The sequence below is a fragment of the Henckelia pumila genome, chromosome 3, assembly GCF_033568475.1.
Source record: "Henckelia pumila isolate YLH828 chromosome 3, ASM3356847v2, whole genome shotgun sequence".
NCBI classification, from domain to species: Eukaryota; Viridiplantae; Streptophyta; class Magnoliopsida; order Lamiales; family Gesneriaceae; genus Henckelia; species Henckelia pumila.
The window spans coordinates 47261241-47279166 of NC_133122.1; the positions used below are offsets into that span (position 1 = coordinate 47261241).

The window sequence follows — 17926 nt, forward strand, 5'->3', positions numbered from 1 at the left end:
AAGTTTGTTAGTGTTTTGAGAATAAAATAATTGTACACATAGTTTTTTTTTTTTTTTGAAACTATAATTGTACATGTAGTTAATGATATTCATTTGTAAAGTGGTGAAAGAGTATGAAAAATAACATTAAGAAACTAAATTGTGAATGGTGAAAAATGAAATGCATATTAAATTAGTGGGATGGAGAAAGTACTTACAAACTTGAGGGAGTTAAATGCAAATAATGAAATAAATACCAAAAGCATGAATTCAAATTATTATCAAAGCAGTCCCCAAAAGTCCACAAAATAAAAAGAGACCCACTTCAACTCAAATTTCCGGTCCTGAACCCCCCAAATACCGATCTCAAAATTGAGAGGGAAAAGGTGCGAAGTTCAAATGTCGATACGAGCACGAAACGACGGTGAATCGGAGGAAGAAGATGAGGTGTCGAAGCTGAAGAAAGAAGTGGAGCGAATGGCGGAGAAGGTGCTGGACTACAGAACCTCACTTCCCAATCAACTCACCTCAACTCTTGCTTCTCTTCTTTCATCTCAACGACCCATTGTACCCGACCCGGAAGTTGGAATGGTTACTGGGTCGGATTCGGAAGTTGGGGTTAGCCAGGGTCAGTTGTTTGATTTTGCTTCTGTGCGCTTTAGGATCCGCTTTTAGGGTTTACATTATCTGTTATGTTGTATTGTGGGAATATGGGATTCGCCTCACCCTGTGAAAATCCTGAAAGATGAGAAATGACTAAATGTTTAATCTTTCTGCAAGGTCTTGAACCCCTTTAGCTTTTTTTTTTTTTTTTTTAAATTTAATGTTTGCCAGAATTATGATTAGGAAAATACCCATATCATTTATATCCGTAGTTGAAGTGACCAAGAGTTTGGGATAGGCCCCATGATCCACTATTCAGTCGCATGCCCTACACTCAAATGCTTTTGAATTCGAATTGAGGAACTATGTCAGAAGTCATGTTCTGGTTGGAAGAAATTACACTTGCTTCTCGGACTAGTTTTTAGGGGTCTTTGATGGTCTATGCAAGCAAAAATATAAGCCTTCTGAGAAGAAGACTGCAACTTGCAATTTTTGCTTCTCCATTAGTTTAAGAAATTTGTTAGTCGTTCATAGCACACTTCGATCAATTCATGAAGGTCTCATATTCTGTATGTAACATCACCTTTTGATGCTGGCTGTTGACCAGCTTCGAGTCTGAAGTTTGAGCAATGATTCATTTTCGTTTTGTTGTCTGGCAACCAAGACTGCATCTTTTAGCATAGAAACTGAAAAATATGAATAGACTTTCCCTAAGCTAATTCCCAACAAAGTGTGCCCCTTCATGGTTGTGCACTTGTATGTTCTCCTTTGTGGGCTTTTTTTGAATGTCAAGTAAATCTGCTCGTTTGTTATTATTGGTCTTCTGAATAATGTTTGTTAATTGCATCATTGCATGGTTTCCATGTCATTGTTTGGTATAATTAACATAAGATTGTCTTTTCTTTAATAGAGAATTTTTTCCCTTTGTGCAGGTGCGGCGAGACCTGTCGAGTCAGGGAGCATGGCCTTGTTAGTCAGAGAGGATCAGGAAGAAGAAGAGAAAATACACCTACTTAAGCAAAAGATTTCAACTAATGCCTCTAAAATGCAAATTGTCATGCAGAGGATGAAAGAATATATGGTGAGGATCGATAAATTGGAGTTGCCCAATGACGTTATCCATCCTGCCTTTAAAAGGAAAAGGACTAGTTGAACTAGTATTGTGCATTTACTTCCTTGGTGTCATTTTTATTTCTAAACAAATTGTTGTGCTTGATACTCGAGCAGTGTATATCAATCTGCATTAGATGAACTATTTGTGTGGACCCATAACCATGTCTTCTAAAATCTAAACTGCATAAATATGTGAAGTGGTTGATAATGTCATATATGGTCCGAAAGGATGACTAGTTAGACAGGAATTGAGATGAACGTGTGAGGTACTTGCTTGGGAATTTGGAGGAACGTATTCATAGATTTTGAGTAGGGATTTTTTTTTTTTAAATTTTAATTTGAGAAGCAGACAAAAGTGAGTCCTCATGATTTGATTTTTAAGTATTCTGCACTTCCTATTTGTTTGGATCTTTTGAATTTTTTGTCTTGTTAGAAAATTTTAATCTCTATATCATATTATCATCCACGAAATATTTCTGTAAAGTTCAAATCATTCCATCCGAAGAGCTATGTGAATTAGGTTGTTTCAAAGAACGACAATACCCCAACTCATACGTCTGCAAAGTTCAATAGGTAGACTCGTATCAATACAATGTGTTGCAAAGTATGAATATACAGAGATCAACTTTGCAAATTATATGTACAGAAGAAACTCAAATAGCTAGAGATTTGCAGCTAATAACGTCGTTCACGGTGATCAAACCTGGAACAGAAGAACTCACCAAAACGCGATCCACACGATAAATATCTCGAACATCCAACATCACTGTACTCAGTCCCTTCCCGATAACAAACATTTTCTTATCAACGGCCACAAGTCGACAGGGTGGCCGGGTGTAAGGCCCGAAAATAGTCAATTAGTAATTATGGAATTTGAGAATTAAACTCCATATTATGGGCTAACATTGATTTGAGGAGTTATGAAAATGATAGATTTAATTTCCGAGCTGAAAATATTTAATTTGAGAATATGTGGATTTTGAGAATTAAATTCCGAGAATTTTTAAATTAAAAGAATAAATATTCGATTTGAATATTTATGGAATTGAAGATTTAATTCCATGTTTCGGAAATTAAAGAAGATGAATTTTGAAGATTTAACCTGATCAGGGAGTGATTTGCAATTATCGACGTTGAAGGGCTAAATTGCAAATAGCCAGGATTATTTAATTAATCCGAATTTAATTTACTTTTAATCCGAGTATATTTAATTTGGGAATATTTAGAGTTTTGATTTAAATTCTAATATTCTTAAATTATGTAGGATTGAAATTGAATTAAAACGAAGGCCGAGGACTGAATTGCAATTTATGAAGTTTTAGGGACTAAATTGCAATTTACTCAATAATATCCGATTTTAAGTCTTAAATTCAGGAGTGAAACGTGTAGGCTGCATATGAAATTCAAAAGTTGAACAGTGGAAGCCGAGAACCCTTCTCGTTTTTCATTTTGGTTGATTTTCCGATTTTCAAAATGCCGTAACTTTTGATCCGTTCGTCCGATTTCGATTCCGAAAGATGTTCTGGAATCCTTGAGACGAGTACTTCGATTTGATGTAGGTTTCTGAGTACTTTAAGTATGTTTTGTAGAACGAAATTGGCAGAGATCAGTACATGAGCATATGATCTTGTTCTTGACGTGTTGTTTAGTTTATATTCGAAACCGGATTGAAGATTTAGTTTTGAATGAATCGTATGGATTCTCCAGCATGTATTCTCGAAATTTTAGCTGCTGGTATGTGGTTATTTGTCTGGTTTATGATCACATATGTTGAGATGAGATTGAATTCGAATACGATATTTCGTCGGTTACCGATTTTCAGTCGTTATGCCGTCGATTGATGTTTTGAGACAAGTTTGATAGATGATTGTCGAGATAAGATGTTATTTGATATGTTTAGCTACTGTTTTGAAGATTCAAACGATGTAGTATTGATTTGAAAAGCTGTATGAATTGAATTGAAATTAGAAATGAATTCGATACCGTAACGATTCCCGATTGTCAATCGCTACGATGATTGGTTATGTTTTGAAACCATATGGATAGTCTACGATTGAGCTAATGAACTTGTGATTGTATACTGATTTTGTTAGATGCAATCTGTATATTTCAGACATGCTACGAGCTCAAGCAACTCAAGAAGTCGAATAGTGAACCGAGGAAGTTCGCTTGAAATTTGAAATGGTTTGATTGAAGATGTGCTGATGATTTCGACTCGATTCTGAAAGGATTGAATTGAACGAAGATGGATGTACATGTTTGAGGTTGAAGAATTCAGAACGGACAATATACGAAGGTAAAAGTGGACTACGATTTGATTGGGATTACAACTCGAGATGGTTTGTATCGAGTTCCCTTAAATCACATACTTGTTTTCTTAATTGCTCTTATGTGTTTTCCTTTGAGTTATTAAATAAGTTTTTGATGTTATGAATGCTTTGATAATGATATATGTTGCATTCATCTTGAAGACTTATTCCTTGATTTTGAAATGAACGGAAACGTTCGAATAGACGATTTGAAGGATTGTATATGTATGGCCTGGGTGGTTGATTTAGCCTAGCGTCTGATTTGCATATATGATTGTTTCAAAGTCTAGAGAAGAAAGATAAGTAACCCCACCTCGAGCGGGAGAGTCGGTGGATTAGTTATGATATCTACTTCTCGGGATCCCAACCGACGAATGATGAAATGAACCTTGTTTTGAAAACATGCATTGTATTTACTGTTATATCATGATCTTGATATATGTTTGATATGCATGTTTAGTTGCTTTTACTGGGAAATATATTTCTCACCGGAGTTATCCGGCTATTGTTTTGTTGTATGTGTCATTGCAATAGGGGGATTGGAACAGGGCAAAAGCAATCATGAAGAACAAGGATTGAAGAGATATAGTGTGAGGATCCGAGTTAGGAGTTGTTTGAACTGTCATGAAGTTTATTGAGTCGTAAACATGATCATTTTAGAAGTTACTTGTATCAAGACTTGTTAAGGATGATCTAAAGGTCTTGTTATTATATTTGAAATTTGAGTAATGTTTCAAATATTTGACTCCAACATGTTGTATCTTGAACTAGTTTTTATATGACAAGATTATTGCATGTTTATGAGATTTTGATTATGTTGTAAAGCCTTGGAATGGTTTATTCCTAACAATTATAGCATGTTAGAATGCATGTTAGATGTTATGATTGATTAAACCATGTCTAGACTTTTGTAGGAGATGATCTTGAATCAATTGTAGGCTTGATTTCATTTTTGACAGCAGCTGAGCCAACATTTTGTTTCGGGTGCAGTGGCCGGCGCACGGGCGAGCTCCTGCTCGCGCGCGCGCGAGCCAACCCTTTGAGTTTCGGGTTTGGGTGCCGGCGCGCGCGCGAGAGGACAGGCCGCGCGTGCGCAGGGCAATCCATTTGGAAAAAAAAAAAAAAAAAAAAATTTATTCTTTTGTTTAGACTTTGATTATTGTCTAGCATTGTTGATTAATTGTTTAGACTTTGATTATTGTCTAACAGTGTTGATTAATGAGAGATTAGAACTCGGGTCATCACAACAGGTGGTATCAGAGCCCTAAATTCTTGGACTGAGATAGAAGCTGAGCGGGGTAGATCGAGTCACATGCATTGATTGTATTGCATGATTATGCATTACTTGATTTGATAATTCGATAAATTGATAAATTGCATGTGAGCATGATCTATCTTTGAAATTGAACTGCCTGATTTACTGATTTGTAACTATTTGGCATTTTTACTGTTTTGTTATAAGATTTTTCCCGGGTGATGTAAGCACCCATATGTTCTTTGGATGATGTAAGCACCCCAGACTGACAGATAGTATGGCCAGACTGAACAGAATGGTATGGTCAGATTGAACAGAACAGAACGGTATTGCTCAGCTGAATGAAGTATCTCTGATTGAACAGCATAGAAGATTAGCAAATTGATGATGTTGAGGGTTGTAGTTGGTTTGAAGAACTTGATTAGTTGTTTAACTATTGGATCAGATTGATTGAATACCAACTTCGAAATCTAGCAACCAGCTGAGGGATTTTGATAAAGAAATGATAAGAAGGCAGAGGTATGTTGATTGTTGGTAAGTGCTTAGAATATAATTTTGTTTATACTTCTTTGCCACAACAGATAGAAATGATGAGAAAGAAAATATACCATGTAGAAGTTGCATCTTTTTGAATGTGAGGAATGCTTTAGTAGAATTTTCAAGTCTATTACAATTCTTTGAATTGTAGATGAGGAAAAGCTCAAGATTGAGTGAATTATTTCATGGCTTGAATCTGCAGATTATGTCTGAATAGATGTTAACGACTGAAACATTTTAGTTAAAGACATATACCTGTCTAAAAGAATTGTAGCTGAATGACGAGTTAGGAGAATGAAATTGTAGACATGAAAGAGTCTGTGAGATACTTACAACTCTATCTACAATTTTTTTTTATGTCAGAACAGATATTAAGTGAATGATATATCTAGCAAGTCGAGATGGATTAATCCGATTCAGAATGCCTAGTATATTAAAATTTATTACACTCTTTGTGGAGAAGGATATCCGAACAAACAGTGTAAGAACAAGTCAGACAGATGTGCTAAAATTTATTCAATGAATAAATTCCAGAAGTATACAGAGGATCAGAATGAAATTGCACCTGAGAATAAAATTTCAGATAACAGATTTATTTTGTTTTGATCTTTTTATTATTGGTGCAATAAATACATAATAGCTGAAAGCTTATTATATGATTACCTCTGTATCAGAAAAGAGATTTTGTGGAACTGAAGACTCGAACTATTGCTTCCATGAACTGAAACTGAACATGATCTTGTTCATGTGAGAATTTACCTAAGTACTGATTAGTGATAGATGCAGATTCTTGCATCACTGGATTTTGTGAATTAACCAATCGGTATGATGATAAGAAGCAATAGCATTAGACCAACAAGAACATGATATGCATATGAATATGATGATATAGAATCTCGACTTAAGATTCTATTATTTTGATTTGATATTTGATGTTTGATTACAGAAATATGCCGAAATTAGGATATTCGATGCACGAGATATGTTCAAGATCTAAATTAGCATTGATAAGTATGCTACTGAATAGAGATTACAGATATATTCCAGTAAGATTTGACTTTAGTTTAAGTTGTGAACTGGAATTCAATATTGAATTGAATAATTGAAGAATTTATGAATTACCGACTTGATGAGATTATGAATTGAAGATTAATCTTGAGGTTTAACAGAAAGATAGATGATGATATGAAAATCAGTTACAGATGAGTCTTTTCTGTGATTATGCTGAATCGAATACATCATTTGGACATATAATTCTTGAAATATTTTATTTCGAGTGGCTCTCTTTGTTTTGTTCATGGAGCCTGAGTGATTTACTCATTCTGAGTTATGTGATGCAAGTGAGTTGTTTTCACTTTGCAGAGTTTGTTATCCAGAAGATTCGATTTTGGATGACCTTGATTGAGGGATTTTCTCAATCTTGATTTATTTCTTTTGATTTTGAGAATTATTGATCCTTTGATGTTATTTCGGCGTATTTAAGATTGTGACTCGTAACTGATAGAAGAATTTGAATATGATCCCTGATTTTTGGGTTAGATGATATGATTTGTCGGTATTTGGAGATATGAATAAGGAATGAAATAGGCATCCGATGAATTGATTTCAGATTTCTGTGTATTCTGATTTGAATATTCAGATGAATATAACACCAAGCAGACTGATTGTTTTTCGATTGGAAGTAAGGCAGACTTGTTCAGAAGATAAAAGCAACACAGAAAGTAAACTGAAATGATTAGAATTCAGTACAGAATGCCAGATATGAATTGAAGCCTCAGATCCGAATGAATGAATTATATTATGATTGGTTAGTTGATTGTGCTTGATATTTCCGAAAAGAGATATCCGAATTTGAAGAATTGCACAACTATGAATTCGATATTCATTTGATAATTGTTTTATCTTTTGATAAAGCAAATAGAAGTAACAGAATTAGTACGTTTGTGAAGTTAAATGTACAGAAAATTTCTGATGAAATTGAAAATCGTTGATCAGATGAATTCAGTATTAGTTTGGAGACTCCAAACATTGAACCAAGATTATAATTTGAAAGAATATTTTGCCACAACTACCGTGATGAAACAGTATAGATGAGGTAAACAGGTGGTAGTTATGAATTGATTCATGAACATTACTGTATACGATGATCTGTCTGTATGAACAAGTCACTGAATTATGATTAAATTCGTTGCAAGATGAACAGTAAGCCAGGAAATAATGTTTCAGATTGAAACATTTGGGTTTATTATTACGTTGTAATACAGAAGATCCGAAGACATTGAGTACTTTTTGAGAAAAAGGTACAATACATTATCCTTGAATGGGAAGAAGAGTCAGAGATGATGAATCGAATTGGTAAGAATGAACCTTTTTATCTGATATAATATCGATTATCCACAGTTTTGAAGACTTTGAAATCTGTGACTACAACTATTATACTCTGATTAATTGATAGTCTGAATAGACTAATCAGAATTTGGCCGAATACTCTGTATGAGATGTGACGAACAGCTATCCATTCAGATTTGTGAAGACGATAGAGATATTAAGAAAGTACAGGAATAAATCTATTGTCCGAATTAAGACTTTAGATTTATTTGACAGAATGTGGCATCGATTAATTGACTGATGATCTGAGAGTTGAATTCGATTGATGGATTATCTGAGTCGATTTTCCACATATTGACGATATTCTCAAAACTTTAATACCTGATTCGGTATTATTTGATTTGATATGTTGCCACTTGAGGATTATAATTCCTGTAATAGCTATTGAGCCAATTTTGAGTTAATGATATGATGTTATGATGAAAAGAAATCCGATTTCTTGGGTTGAAATGATATTACCGAGGTATATGACATCAGATCAGACATGATTTGTCGATATCAGGTCGAGTTTGATTTGAGATACACAACGAATTTGACGATGAATCTGTATAGAAGAAAACGGAAAAGAAGAACCAGAATTGGTAATTGAATGATAGATATAACTTATGAAGCTAAAACTGATTAGTTAAGCGGAAAAAGTTATTCGTGAAACATCATTCAATTCATAGAATTTCATTTACAGAATCAGAATATGAAGGTGAATATTGAACTTCATTGAAGAAGATGTCAGATGGAATCGAGGATAGAAAAGATTTATTCTTTTCAGCTTAATACAATGATTCTGAATTGTTTCATGTATCTAAAGTAAGGAAGTATTGATAGATTCCTTCTGTGTACTTGAATCAGACAAGAGGACTAATGAAAAGATTCCGAGGTAAGTCGAATATTCGACAGATTCTTGATTTAGAATAGAAACAACTCAGAGAGAATTCTTTACAGTATTTGATTACAACTGATGATTGAAGTGAGAATAACTTCAGATATTCATTCAGTCTATCAGATTTGATATTTGGCGTGACTACGATTTCGAGGGCGAAATCATTTCTTAGAGGGGAGGAATTGTAAGGCCCGAAAATAGTCAATTAGTAATTATGGAATTTGAGAATTAAACTCCATATTATGGGCTAACATTGATTTGAGGAGTTATGAAAATGATAGATTTAATTTCCGAGCTGAAAATATTTAATTTGAGAATATGTGGATTTTGAGAATTAAATTCCGAGAATTCTTAAATTAAAAGAATAAATATTCGATTTGAATATTTATGGAATTGAAGATTTAATTTCATGTTTCGGAAATTAAAGAAGATGAATTTTGAAGATTTAACCTGATCAAGGAGTGATTTGCAATTATCGACGTTGAAGGGCTAAATTGCAAATAGCCAGGATTATTTAATTAATCCGAATTTAATTTACTTTTAATCCGAGTATATTTAATTTGGGAATATTTAGAGTTTTGATTTAAATTCTAATATTCTTAAATTATGTAGGATTGAAATTGAATTAAAACGAAGGCCGAGGACTGAATTGCAATTTATGAAGTTTTAGGGACTAAATTGCAATTTACTCAATACATATCCGATTTTAAGTCTTAAATTCAGGAGTGAAACGTGTAGGCTGCATATGAAATTCAAAAGTTGAACAGTGGAAGCCGAGAACCCTTCTCGTTTTTCATTTTGGTTGATTTTCCGATTTTCAAAATGCCGTAACTTTTGATCCGTTCGTCCGATTTCGATTCCGAAAGATGTTCTGGAATCCTTGAGACGAGTACTTCGATTTGATGTAGGTTTCTGAGTACTTTAAGTATGTTTTGTAGAACGAAATTGGCAGAGATCAGTACATGAGCATATGATCTTGTTCTTGACGTGTTGTTTAGTTTATATTCGAAACCGGATTGAAGATTTAGTTTTGAATGAATCGTATGGATTCTCCAGCATGTATTCTCGAAATTTTAGCTGCTGGTATGTGGTTATTTGTCTGGTTTATGATCACATATGTTGAGATGAGATTGAATTCGAATACGATATTTCGTCGGTTACTGATTTTCAGTCGTTATGCCGTCGATTGATGTTTTGAGACAAGTTTGATAGATGATTGTCGAGATAAGATGTTATTTGATATGTTTAGCTACTGTTTTGAATATTCAAACGATGTAGTATTGATTTGAAAAGCTGTATGAATTGAATTGAAATTAGAAATGAATTCGATACCGTAACGATTCCCGATTGTCAATCGCTACGATGATTGGTTATGTTTTGAAACCATATGGATAGTCTACGATTGAGCTAATGAACTTGGGATTGTATACTGATTTTGTTAGATGCAATCTGTATATTTCAGACATGCTACGAGCTCAAGCAACTCAAGAAGTCGAATAGTGAACCGAGGAAGTTCGCTTGAAATTTGAAATGGTTTGATTGAAGATGTGCTGATGATTTCGACTCGATTCTGAAAGGATTGAATTGAACGAAGATGGATGTACATGTTTGAGGTTGAAGAATTCAGAACGGACAATATACGAAGGTAAAAGTGGACTACGATTTGATTGGGATTACAACTCGAGATGGTTTGTATCGAGTTCCCTTAAATCACATACTTGTTTTCTTAATTGCTCTTATGTGTTTTCCTTTGAGTTATTAAATAAGTTTTTGATGTTATGAATGCTTTGATAATGATATATGTTGCATTCATCTTGAAGACTTATTCCTTGATTTTGAAATGAACGGAAACGTTCGAATAGACGATTTGAAGGATTGTATATGTATGGCCTGGGTGGTTGATTTAGCCTAGCGTCTGATTTGCATATATGATTGTTTCAAAGTCTAGAGAAGAAAGATAAGTAACCCCACCTCGAGCGGGAGAGTCGGTGGATTAGTTATGATATCTACTTCTCGGGATCCCAACCGACGAATGATGAAATGAACCTTGTTTTGAAAACATGCATTGTATTTACTGTTATATCATGATCTTGATATATGTTTGATATGCATGTTTAGTTGCTTTTACTGGGAAATATATTTCTCACCGGAGTTATCCGGCTATTGTTTTGTTGTATGTGTCATTGCAATAGGGGGATTGGAACAGGGCAAAAGCAATCATGAAGAACAAGGATTGAAGAGATATAGTGTGAGGATCCGAGTTAGGAGTTGTTTGAACTGTCATGAAGTTTATTGAGTCGTAAACATGATCATTTTAGAAGTTACTTGTATCAAGACTTGTTAAGGATGATCTAAAGGTCTTGTTATTATATTTGAAATTTGAGTAATGTTTCAAATATTTGACTCCAACATGTTGTATCTTGAACTAGTTTTTATATGACAAGATTATTGCATGTTTATGAGATTTTGATTATGTTGTAAAGCCTTGGAATGGTTTATTCCTAACAATTATAGCATATTAGAATGCATGTTAGATGTTATGATTGATTAAACCATGTCTAGACTTTTGTAGGAGATGATCTTGAATCAATTGTAGGCTTGATTTCATTTTTGACAGCAGCTGAGCCAACATTTTGTTTCGGGTGCAGTGGCCGGCGCACGAGCGAGCTCCTGCTCGCGCGCGCGCGAGCCAACCCTTTGAGTTTCGGGTTTGGGTGCCGGCGCGCGCGCGAGAGGACAGGCCGCGCGTGCGCAGGGCAATCCATTTGGAAAATTTTTTTTTTTTTTTTTTATTCTTTTGTTTAGACTTTGATTATTGTCTAGCATTGTTGATTAATTGTTTAGACTTTGATTATTGTCTAACAGTGTTGATTAATGAGAGATTAGAACTCGGGTCATCACACCGGGTCAAATGCGTCGACAATCAGGGGCGGAGCCATGATTAAATATTGAGAGGGGCCAGTAACAATAGTGGGAAAGATTAAAAAAAATTATCATATATAACAACAAAATTTAAATACGTTATAGTTTAATCAAATAATAATCAATATCCATAACAACTGCAGGACCACACCAGCCAGAGACCAAATCGGCATCAGCACGGTTCCAAGTTTCATTGAATGGTTCGTACACAATGGCATATGCATGAGACAATATGCTTGAAGAACCACATTTTACATAAATCTTCCCATCTGAGACGAGAGAATCTTTAACATCTGGAATAAAATTTGGGTCTATACGAGGACTCCAACAATTTGTGTGGGGATCATAAGAATCCCAAGAATTTGTATGACCTAATTTTGATCCAAGCCCTCCAATGGCAAAGATTTTTCCATTCAAAACTTCATGAGCAAAATAGCTCCTAAGAATAACAACTTGTTATTAACAACAATTGACAATCAGAATAACGAAACTAAAACTTAAAGTAATTATTGTTACTACTTTTCTGCAAGAAACCAGGATGTTTTATATACCTTGGAGTGGATAAACAAACAGCTGAACTCCACATATTCGTCAGAGCATCATAAAAACAGACCTCACAAGTGGCATCTTCAACCCAACCACAGCCTCCAAACAGGAAGAGTTTTGTACCCAACACTTCTAACCCCACACCTTTCCTCTTCAAGAAGCAACTTGGAAGCCCTTGTACGCACTTCCAACCTCTTTTCAAATGGTTTGGATCCAACATGTAAATGCAAAGCTCCTCAAACTTGTTCATGCACAAAGCATATATCCACGTCTCAGCTACATGATGTTTGAGTCTATAAGAAACCCACTCTTTGCTGCATAGCAACTCTTTCCATCCCTTTGAAACACGTTTGAGAAGCGGATGGTACATCCGAGGAACTCTTGCCAAGCAGGAAACAACAATGCCATCTGGAAGTCCAGGAATTAAAGCTGATGGCTCTGATCCACTGGAACTCTCACTCCTGCTATCTAACTTCTCACCAACTGAAGGTGGTTCCATTGGACTACTAAGCCTACAGGATCCAGTTTCTATCAAATGGGAAAATAGGGACACCAGCAACTCTTATCTGGTAAAATTTAACGAAAACATTAATTACCATAATTGCAACTTTGGATATTGTCCTGCAAACACATAGTGATGGATTACATAACATTATTCTGAACTGAACGAAGACCGTTTTATGTCATTCTGTTTCAACAGATACACAGCAATTTTTTAAAAGAAAAAAGATGAATGATTTTGCTGCGGAAAAAAAAAAACTTGAAAAGACCAAAGAAGCTAGATATTTAGAGATTGATTCTCAACAAAAAGTGTAAAGCCAATGAGCTTGAAAGCCAGAAACCAGCGATTTCAAGCACACTTACAAGTAAATAATACTCCCTCCGTCTCAAACTTAATTTCATCAGAACGCCAATAAGTTAATCTGTACCTATTTTAGAGGTATAATTTTGAACAACTGACTTAAATATCTCAAATTTTTGTTAACAATGTTACTTTATATACCAAAAAAATTTGAAAATCAATTTTTGTAAAAACCTTCAAACATTCAATACATTAAGCTATATATTTTAAAAATTCAACTATCTACCAAAGCACGTATCAATGGACAGCAGTGGCAATTTTGATTCCATTCTACACACAAATTCTTAGTTTATCTTAAATCAACGAATGATCTCATTTGTTAATAAAGGAAAATAAAATATCTTAAAATTTGATTTCTTCCAATTACTCTCACATCAACGATCAAAACTCCAGGAAATCGCACATATTAAGAAAATGGAGGAGGTTGTTTCGTACAAATTCATGTAGATGAAAACACGAATTACATAAATTTACCGATCATGTTCATTCAAATAAGCTGATATAAATCATAAACAACGTACAAATTCGAAAATGATTCAGAGGGAAAAAAAAGAAACTTACCCTTCATCAGTATTCAGTAGTTACCTTGGAGATTCAGCTCGTAAAAATTATGATAAGAATTCACGTTTATTCAATTATTAAATACATTAAATAATTAAATAATGGCCAACTTTAGCAACAAAGGTTACACGATTTGCGGGGATTGAAATTATAATATAATGTGACTTCAAAAAAAATTATAATATAATGTATCACATTCGATATCGGATGGTAATTGATGGATGTTCACCAAATTGGGCTTGAGCCTTGGGCCATTTTATATATACAGATTTATATCGGCCCACAAGAATGAAGGCCACAACTTCTCCAAAATAATTTTTAATACCACATTTTACCCAAATCAAAATTTTATTGAACTAAAACAGAGTCGTTACAATCCCAAATCAGAAGATTACAAATAATAGAAATAGCATCGTAGAAAATACAAGGACTAGCAATCTAGCACGATAAAAAATAATTCTCTTTTTTTCAAAATATGTTGGTTTTTTTTTTCCCCTCATTTTTACATCAAGCATAATTATTAAGTTTGGTTAAACTTTTCTTCTGTTTTCAAATAAACTAGTATATGTTATATTATCCAAAAAATATAACATTTTTTATTTTAAAATATGTGTTCAAATGCTGGAGGCGCCATCTTCTATGCAATTTGGCAAGGGGTAGATGACTTAATATATTGAAAAAGAAAATTTTCTTTATATTGATGGAGAAGTCGATTTAAAATCATAAACAGTTTATTAGAAATAAATCAGTCCACAACTTGTTGCTTCAAGACGCCCAGTTTTCGTTCAGAAATATATATTTTTCAAAAAATAAAATAAAAATCCAAAATTCATGGATTCTAAAACAAATCAACAAATTTTACCTTAGTTGCAGTTCATTCGATGCTACCCTACCGTAAGGTTGATCTAGTGACCATGAATGAAATATATGCATGTGTTTGCTCAAATGTCACAAAACATTGTATATGAAAACTCATATATGATCTATTCATAACCATTAGATCAGCCTATAGATAACGGTCTAACAAACCTTATTTGGACCAAAATTTGAAATCCAAATTCGTAAAATGTTAAAACCTAGATAATTTATTTTTGTTTGCATCATGTACATGTTATTCTAGTCCTTGACAAGACAAGTACCATTCGATAAAAAGAAGAGATCCATACCAGATAATGCAGGACCAAAATTTAAACTTTTTTAGTGAATAGGGTTCATCATAAAGGAACGCAAACTGAATAGATCATTTTGTTTCAGTTTCAGGGTTTCACCAAAGGATTCATCATGCAATTTTGGGACATAAAACTTATACCAACGAAACCTGGACCTTAATCCAAAACTCGAATGAAAACTTGAAGGCATTACTGACGCAACAAAAAAGATGTAAACTTCAGTTGAACGAAACAAACTACTTAAAACCCTAACAAGTTTTTTTGCTACAGATGTCTGCAAGTAGATTCAAGAGCAACAGGCTATTTCTTCTTCTCACCGCCTCCAGCAGCCCTGATGCGACCCCAAAAGCATGATATTAGCACAACTACCAAGATGAAATTGAATTAAATAAGAACGGTAACGATCAAATCACCTCATCTTCCGGAGTGCAGATGCCATCTCTTCTCTCTTCCTCTTTGCCCTCTTGTGGGTGCCCAACTTTCTCTTAGCCACTTTCAGCGCCCGCTTGTCTTTCCCAACTTTGAGAAGCTCGGTGATTCGCTTCTCATAGGGAGCAAAACCAGCAACTTCCCTAATGAGATTTCTAGCAAAATGCACTCTTTTACTGGTTTTCTGTCCAGAAAGGGCAAAAAAACACATCAACCTCAATGGCTTCTCCATAATGCATTAATGCCAATTACAATTGTATCCTTGAGACACAAATCACGGCGAAATAACATCGTATTTCATTATTACAAAGAGACCGAAGTACACATATTGCACACATCAACTATTAACACCACAGAGCTCTGAGAAATGTTACCCCTTTTCTATCAGAAGGGCGAGGTGCCAGCTCTTTCTTGGTCACTATATGCCCTTTGTTCAAACCCACAAAGAGTCCTGAATTAGGCTGTTTGGGAGCCATTACCTACAACAGTACAAAAATGACCAAACAAGCTGAAGAAACATATTTTGCAAGAGAAAATATAGTTTCAGACAAATGATGGCACAAGAAGTCAGTATTCACGAATGTGTTAACAGAATCATAATTGATTCTATTTTCAGCATTAAAACCCACAGCAATAGAGCACATCACAGCTTTATCAATTAGCAAAAGGAAGCCTCGACGGAAAATGCCTTTTAAATAACACGAGGGAAATATCTATATTAAACACGAGAAGTCGGATTACTGCAACACATTACGACATCACATGCTAAATAACTATGATCGGTGAATAATTTAAAAAATCGCCATCAAACCATAACAACTTTAAATCACATACTAAATATATATATTCAAATTCAGGAGCTCGTTTAAAAGCCTTTGATATTTCTTTACAGTCCAAAGAAAACGCAAATCAAGCACTTCATAATTTCTCTCCATAGGAATAGACATTAAAAGAAACACTTCTCCGTTTTATAAAATACTTTGAATCATTTAACCTCACACAAATACATGACAAAATTTAAAATAATAGAACTTGGATCTTATAAATTAACACATTTCCGAGGAACATGCTTTTACAAGCAAAACCACAAAACATGTGTGTCAAGTATCAAACGAAGTATCCGAAGGATACTACAAAAGCTGCGAGCTGCAAGAAATTCAGTTTCATTTTTCATTTGCAAAATCCCAAATCCACGTGGATTGATGTAACTAAATACCACAACAAAATAATGCCATGTGATGCCAAAGACGTCAAGTAATGAACTTTATATATCATTTTCTTCCTAATGTTCAATACAATCAAAATATTTTCCTCAAAAATGGACCGCAGGAAAACAAAGACTTCTGCATACTTCAGTATTACATAAAAACATAAAACCTCGTAGATCTGGTAATATATAACAGATGAAGCAACTGAATAACATTAAATCGAGGTAAAAGCTCAGTCTAATCGACGATTAAGTTGTAATGAATAATTTTCCCGCAGGTAAAGTTTACAAAAAACATATTACATAAACAGTGAGAAAAATCAAATTCCACGACTATAAGAGCAAAAGCATGGAAGCTATACCGATGCAGAACTAAAGAGAACGGCGGTGGCGATATCTTACCTTCGGAGGAGTGGCGGAAGCTGCTCGTAGGGTTTGTAAATCATGTTAGTGGTTTTCGGCTCTATTTATAGAAGAATGAATCCACGTGGCACTAATTTTGATATTATTATTAATTTATTTAAAACTAACTTGAATTAGGTAAAATTCACACCACAATCTTTTCTGGTTTTCTTCTTTAAAAAAGAAATCAATGCGAAAAAAAAATCCCCATTTTCATCAGTTTTATTAGCGATATCGATTGAAATATTTTAAAATGAACACTAATGCTTTAAGTTCCAAGTGTCAAAATTTTTTTATTTTTTTTTAATAAAAAAACCCACTAATTTTCATTTTTCAAGATATATATATATATCTATACACGCGCGCACATAAAATATCAACATTGAACCCTAGTTTATCTTCTATTTTTTATATCACATATCAATTTGATACTTTGAAATGCCTATTTTTTTAGATTACAGGAAGATCTTGCATAAGATGTTTAAATTAATCTTATTCCGATTCTTGATTGATAAATAAAACAAAAGAAAAGAAAATTAAAATTTTATTTACAGCTTTATAAAAGTTTAAAAGTTGAGCACCACTCTTTGGGTCCCAATTGCAAAGCATTGATCCAAATGAATTTGCAGTAGGGATTTATATGTGAGGGGGGTTATCTTCTTGAAATAACGTAGTTTTTTTTTTTTTGAAACTATCTACTTCTCAGTTTTTTTTTTTTTTTTTTTTTGAAAATATCTACTTCTCAGTTAAGAAAGTTTTTTCATTAT

The 17926-nt window shown here is 33.9% G+C and overlaps 3 protein-coding genes and 2 long non-coding RNA genes across 5 annotated transcripts; 3 read left to right on the plus strand and 2 right to left on the minus strand.

Moving 5' to 3' along the window:
* The first annotated feature begins 339 nt into the window (after positions 1-339).
* On the plus strand, positions 340-2018 carry LOC140893337 (uncharacterized). The gene is made up of 2 exons (XM_073302393.1): positions 340-607; positions 1515-2018. The coding sequence occupies exons 1-2, from the start codon at positions 379-381 to the stop codon at positions 1733-1735; spliced, it is 450 nt and encodes a 149-aa protein (XP_073158494.1). The 5' UTR covers positions 340-378; the 3' UTR covers positions 1736-2018.
* A 330-nt stretch (positions 2019-2348) lies between these two features.
* On the minus strand, positions 2349-15041 carry LOC140888652 (F-box/kelch-repeat protein SKIP4). The gene is made up of 4 exons (XM_073296351.1): positions 12535-15041; positions 12101-12422; positions 8283-8335; positions 2349-2529 (listed from the first exon to the last, which is right to left on the minus strand). Exons 1-4 carry the CDS (start codon positions 13026-13028, stop codon positions 2349-2351), a joined length of 1050 nt encoding a protein of 349 aa, XP_073152452.1. The 5' UTR covers positions 13029-15041.
* LOC140891661 (uncharacterized) lies at positions 3124-4750 on the plus strand. The gene is made up of 3 exons (XR_012152590.1): positions 3124-3250; positions 3809-3991; positions 4539-4750. It is a non-coding gene; the product is annotated as an uncharacterized lncRNA (long non-coding RNA).
* On the plus strand, positions 9839-11459 carry LOC140891662 (uncharacterized). Its single transcript, XR_012152591.1, has 3 exons — positions 9839-9965; positions 10524-10706; positions 11254-11459. It is a non-coding gene; the product is annotated as an uncharacterized lncRNA (long non-coding RNA).
* Positions 15042-15169: 128 nt separating the features above from the next.
* Positions 15170-17207, minus strand: LOC140891660 (large ribosomal subunit protein eL36y-like). Its single transcript, XM_073300259.1, has 4 exons — positions 17160-17207; positions 15925-16029; positions 15535-15734; positions 15170-15452 (listed from the first exon to the last, which is right to left on the minus strand). Exons 2-4 carry the CDS (start codon positions 16024-16026, stop codon positions 15422-15424), a joined length of 333 nt encoding a protein of 110 aa, XP_073156360.1. The 5' UTR covers positions 16027-16029; positions 17160-17207; the 3' UTR covers positions 15170-15421.
* Positions 17208-17926: the final 719 nt, after the last annotated feature.

Coding starts and splice junctions, on each gene's coding strand:
- LOC140893337 (XM_073302393.1), top strand. CDS start 379: ATGTCGATACGAGCACGAAACGACGGTGAATCGGAGGAAGAAGATGAG. Junction 608..1,514: donor GGAAGTTGGGGTTAGCCAGG/GTCAGTTGTTTG, acceptor CCCTTTGTGCAG/GTGCGGCGAGACCTGTCGAG.
- LOC140888652 (XM_073296351.1), bottom strand. CDS start 13,028: ATGGAACCACCTTCAGTTGGTGAGAAGTTAGATAGCAGGAGTGAGAGT. Junction 12,423..12,534: donor GTTTGTTTATCCACTCCAAG/GTATATAAAACA, acceptor TGTTATTCTTAG/GAGCTATTTTGCTCATGAAG. Junction 8,336..12,100: donor TTGTTATGGATATTGATTAT/TATTTGATTAAA, acceptor TCTTAATATCTC/TATCGTCTTCACAAATCTGA.
- LOC140891660 (XM_073300259.1), bottom strand. CDS start 16,026: ATGGCTCCCAAACAGCCTAATTCAGGACTCTTTGTGGGTTTGAACAAA. Junction 15,735..15,924: donor GCCCTTCTGATAGAAAAGGG/GTAACATTTCTC, acceptor CTTTCTGGACAG/AAAACCAGTAAAAGAGTGCA. Junction 15,453..15,534: donor TCTGCACTCCGGAAGATGAG/GTGATTTGATCG, acceptor GGGTCGCATCAG/GGCTGCTGGAGGCGGTGAGA.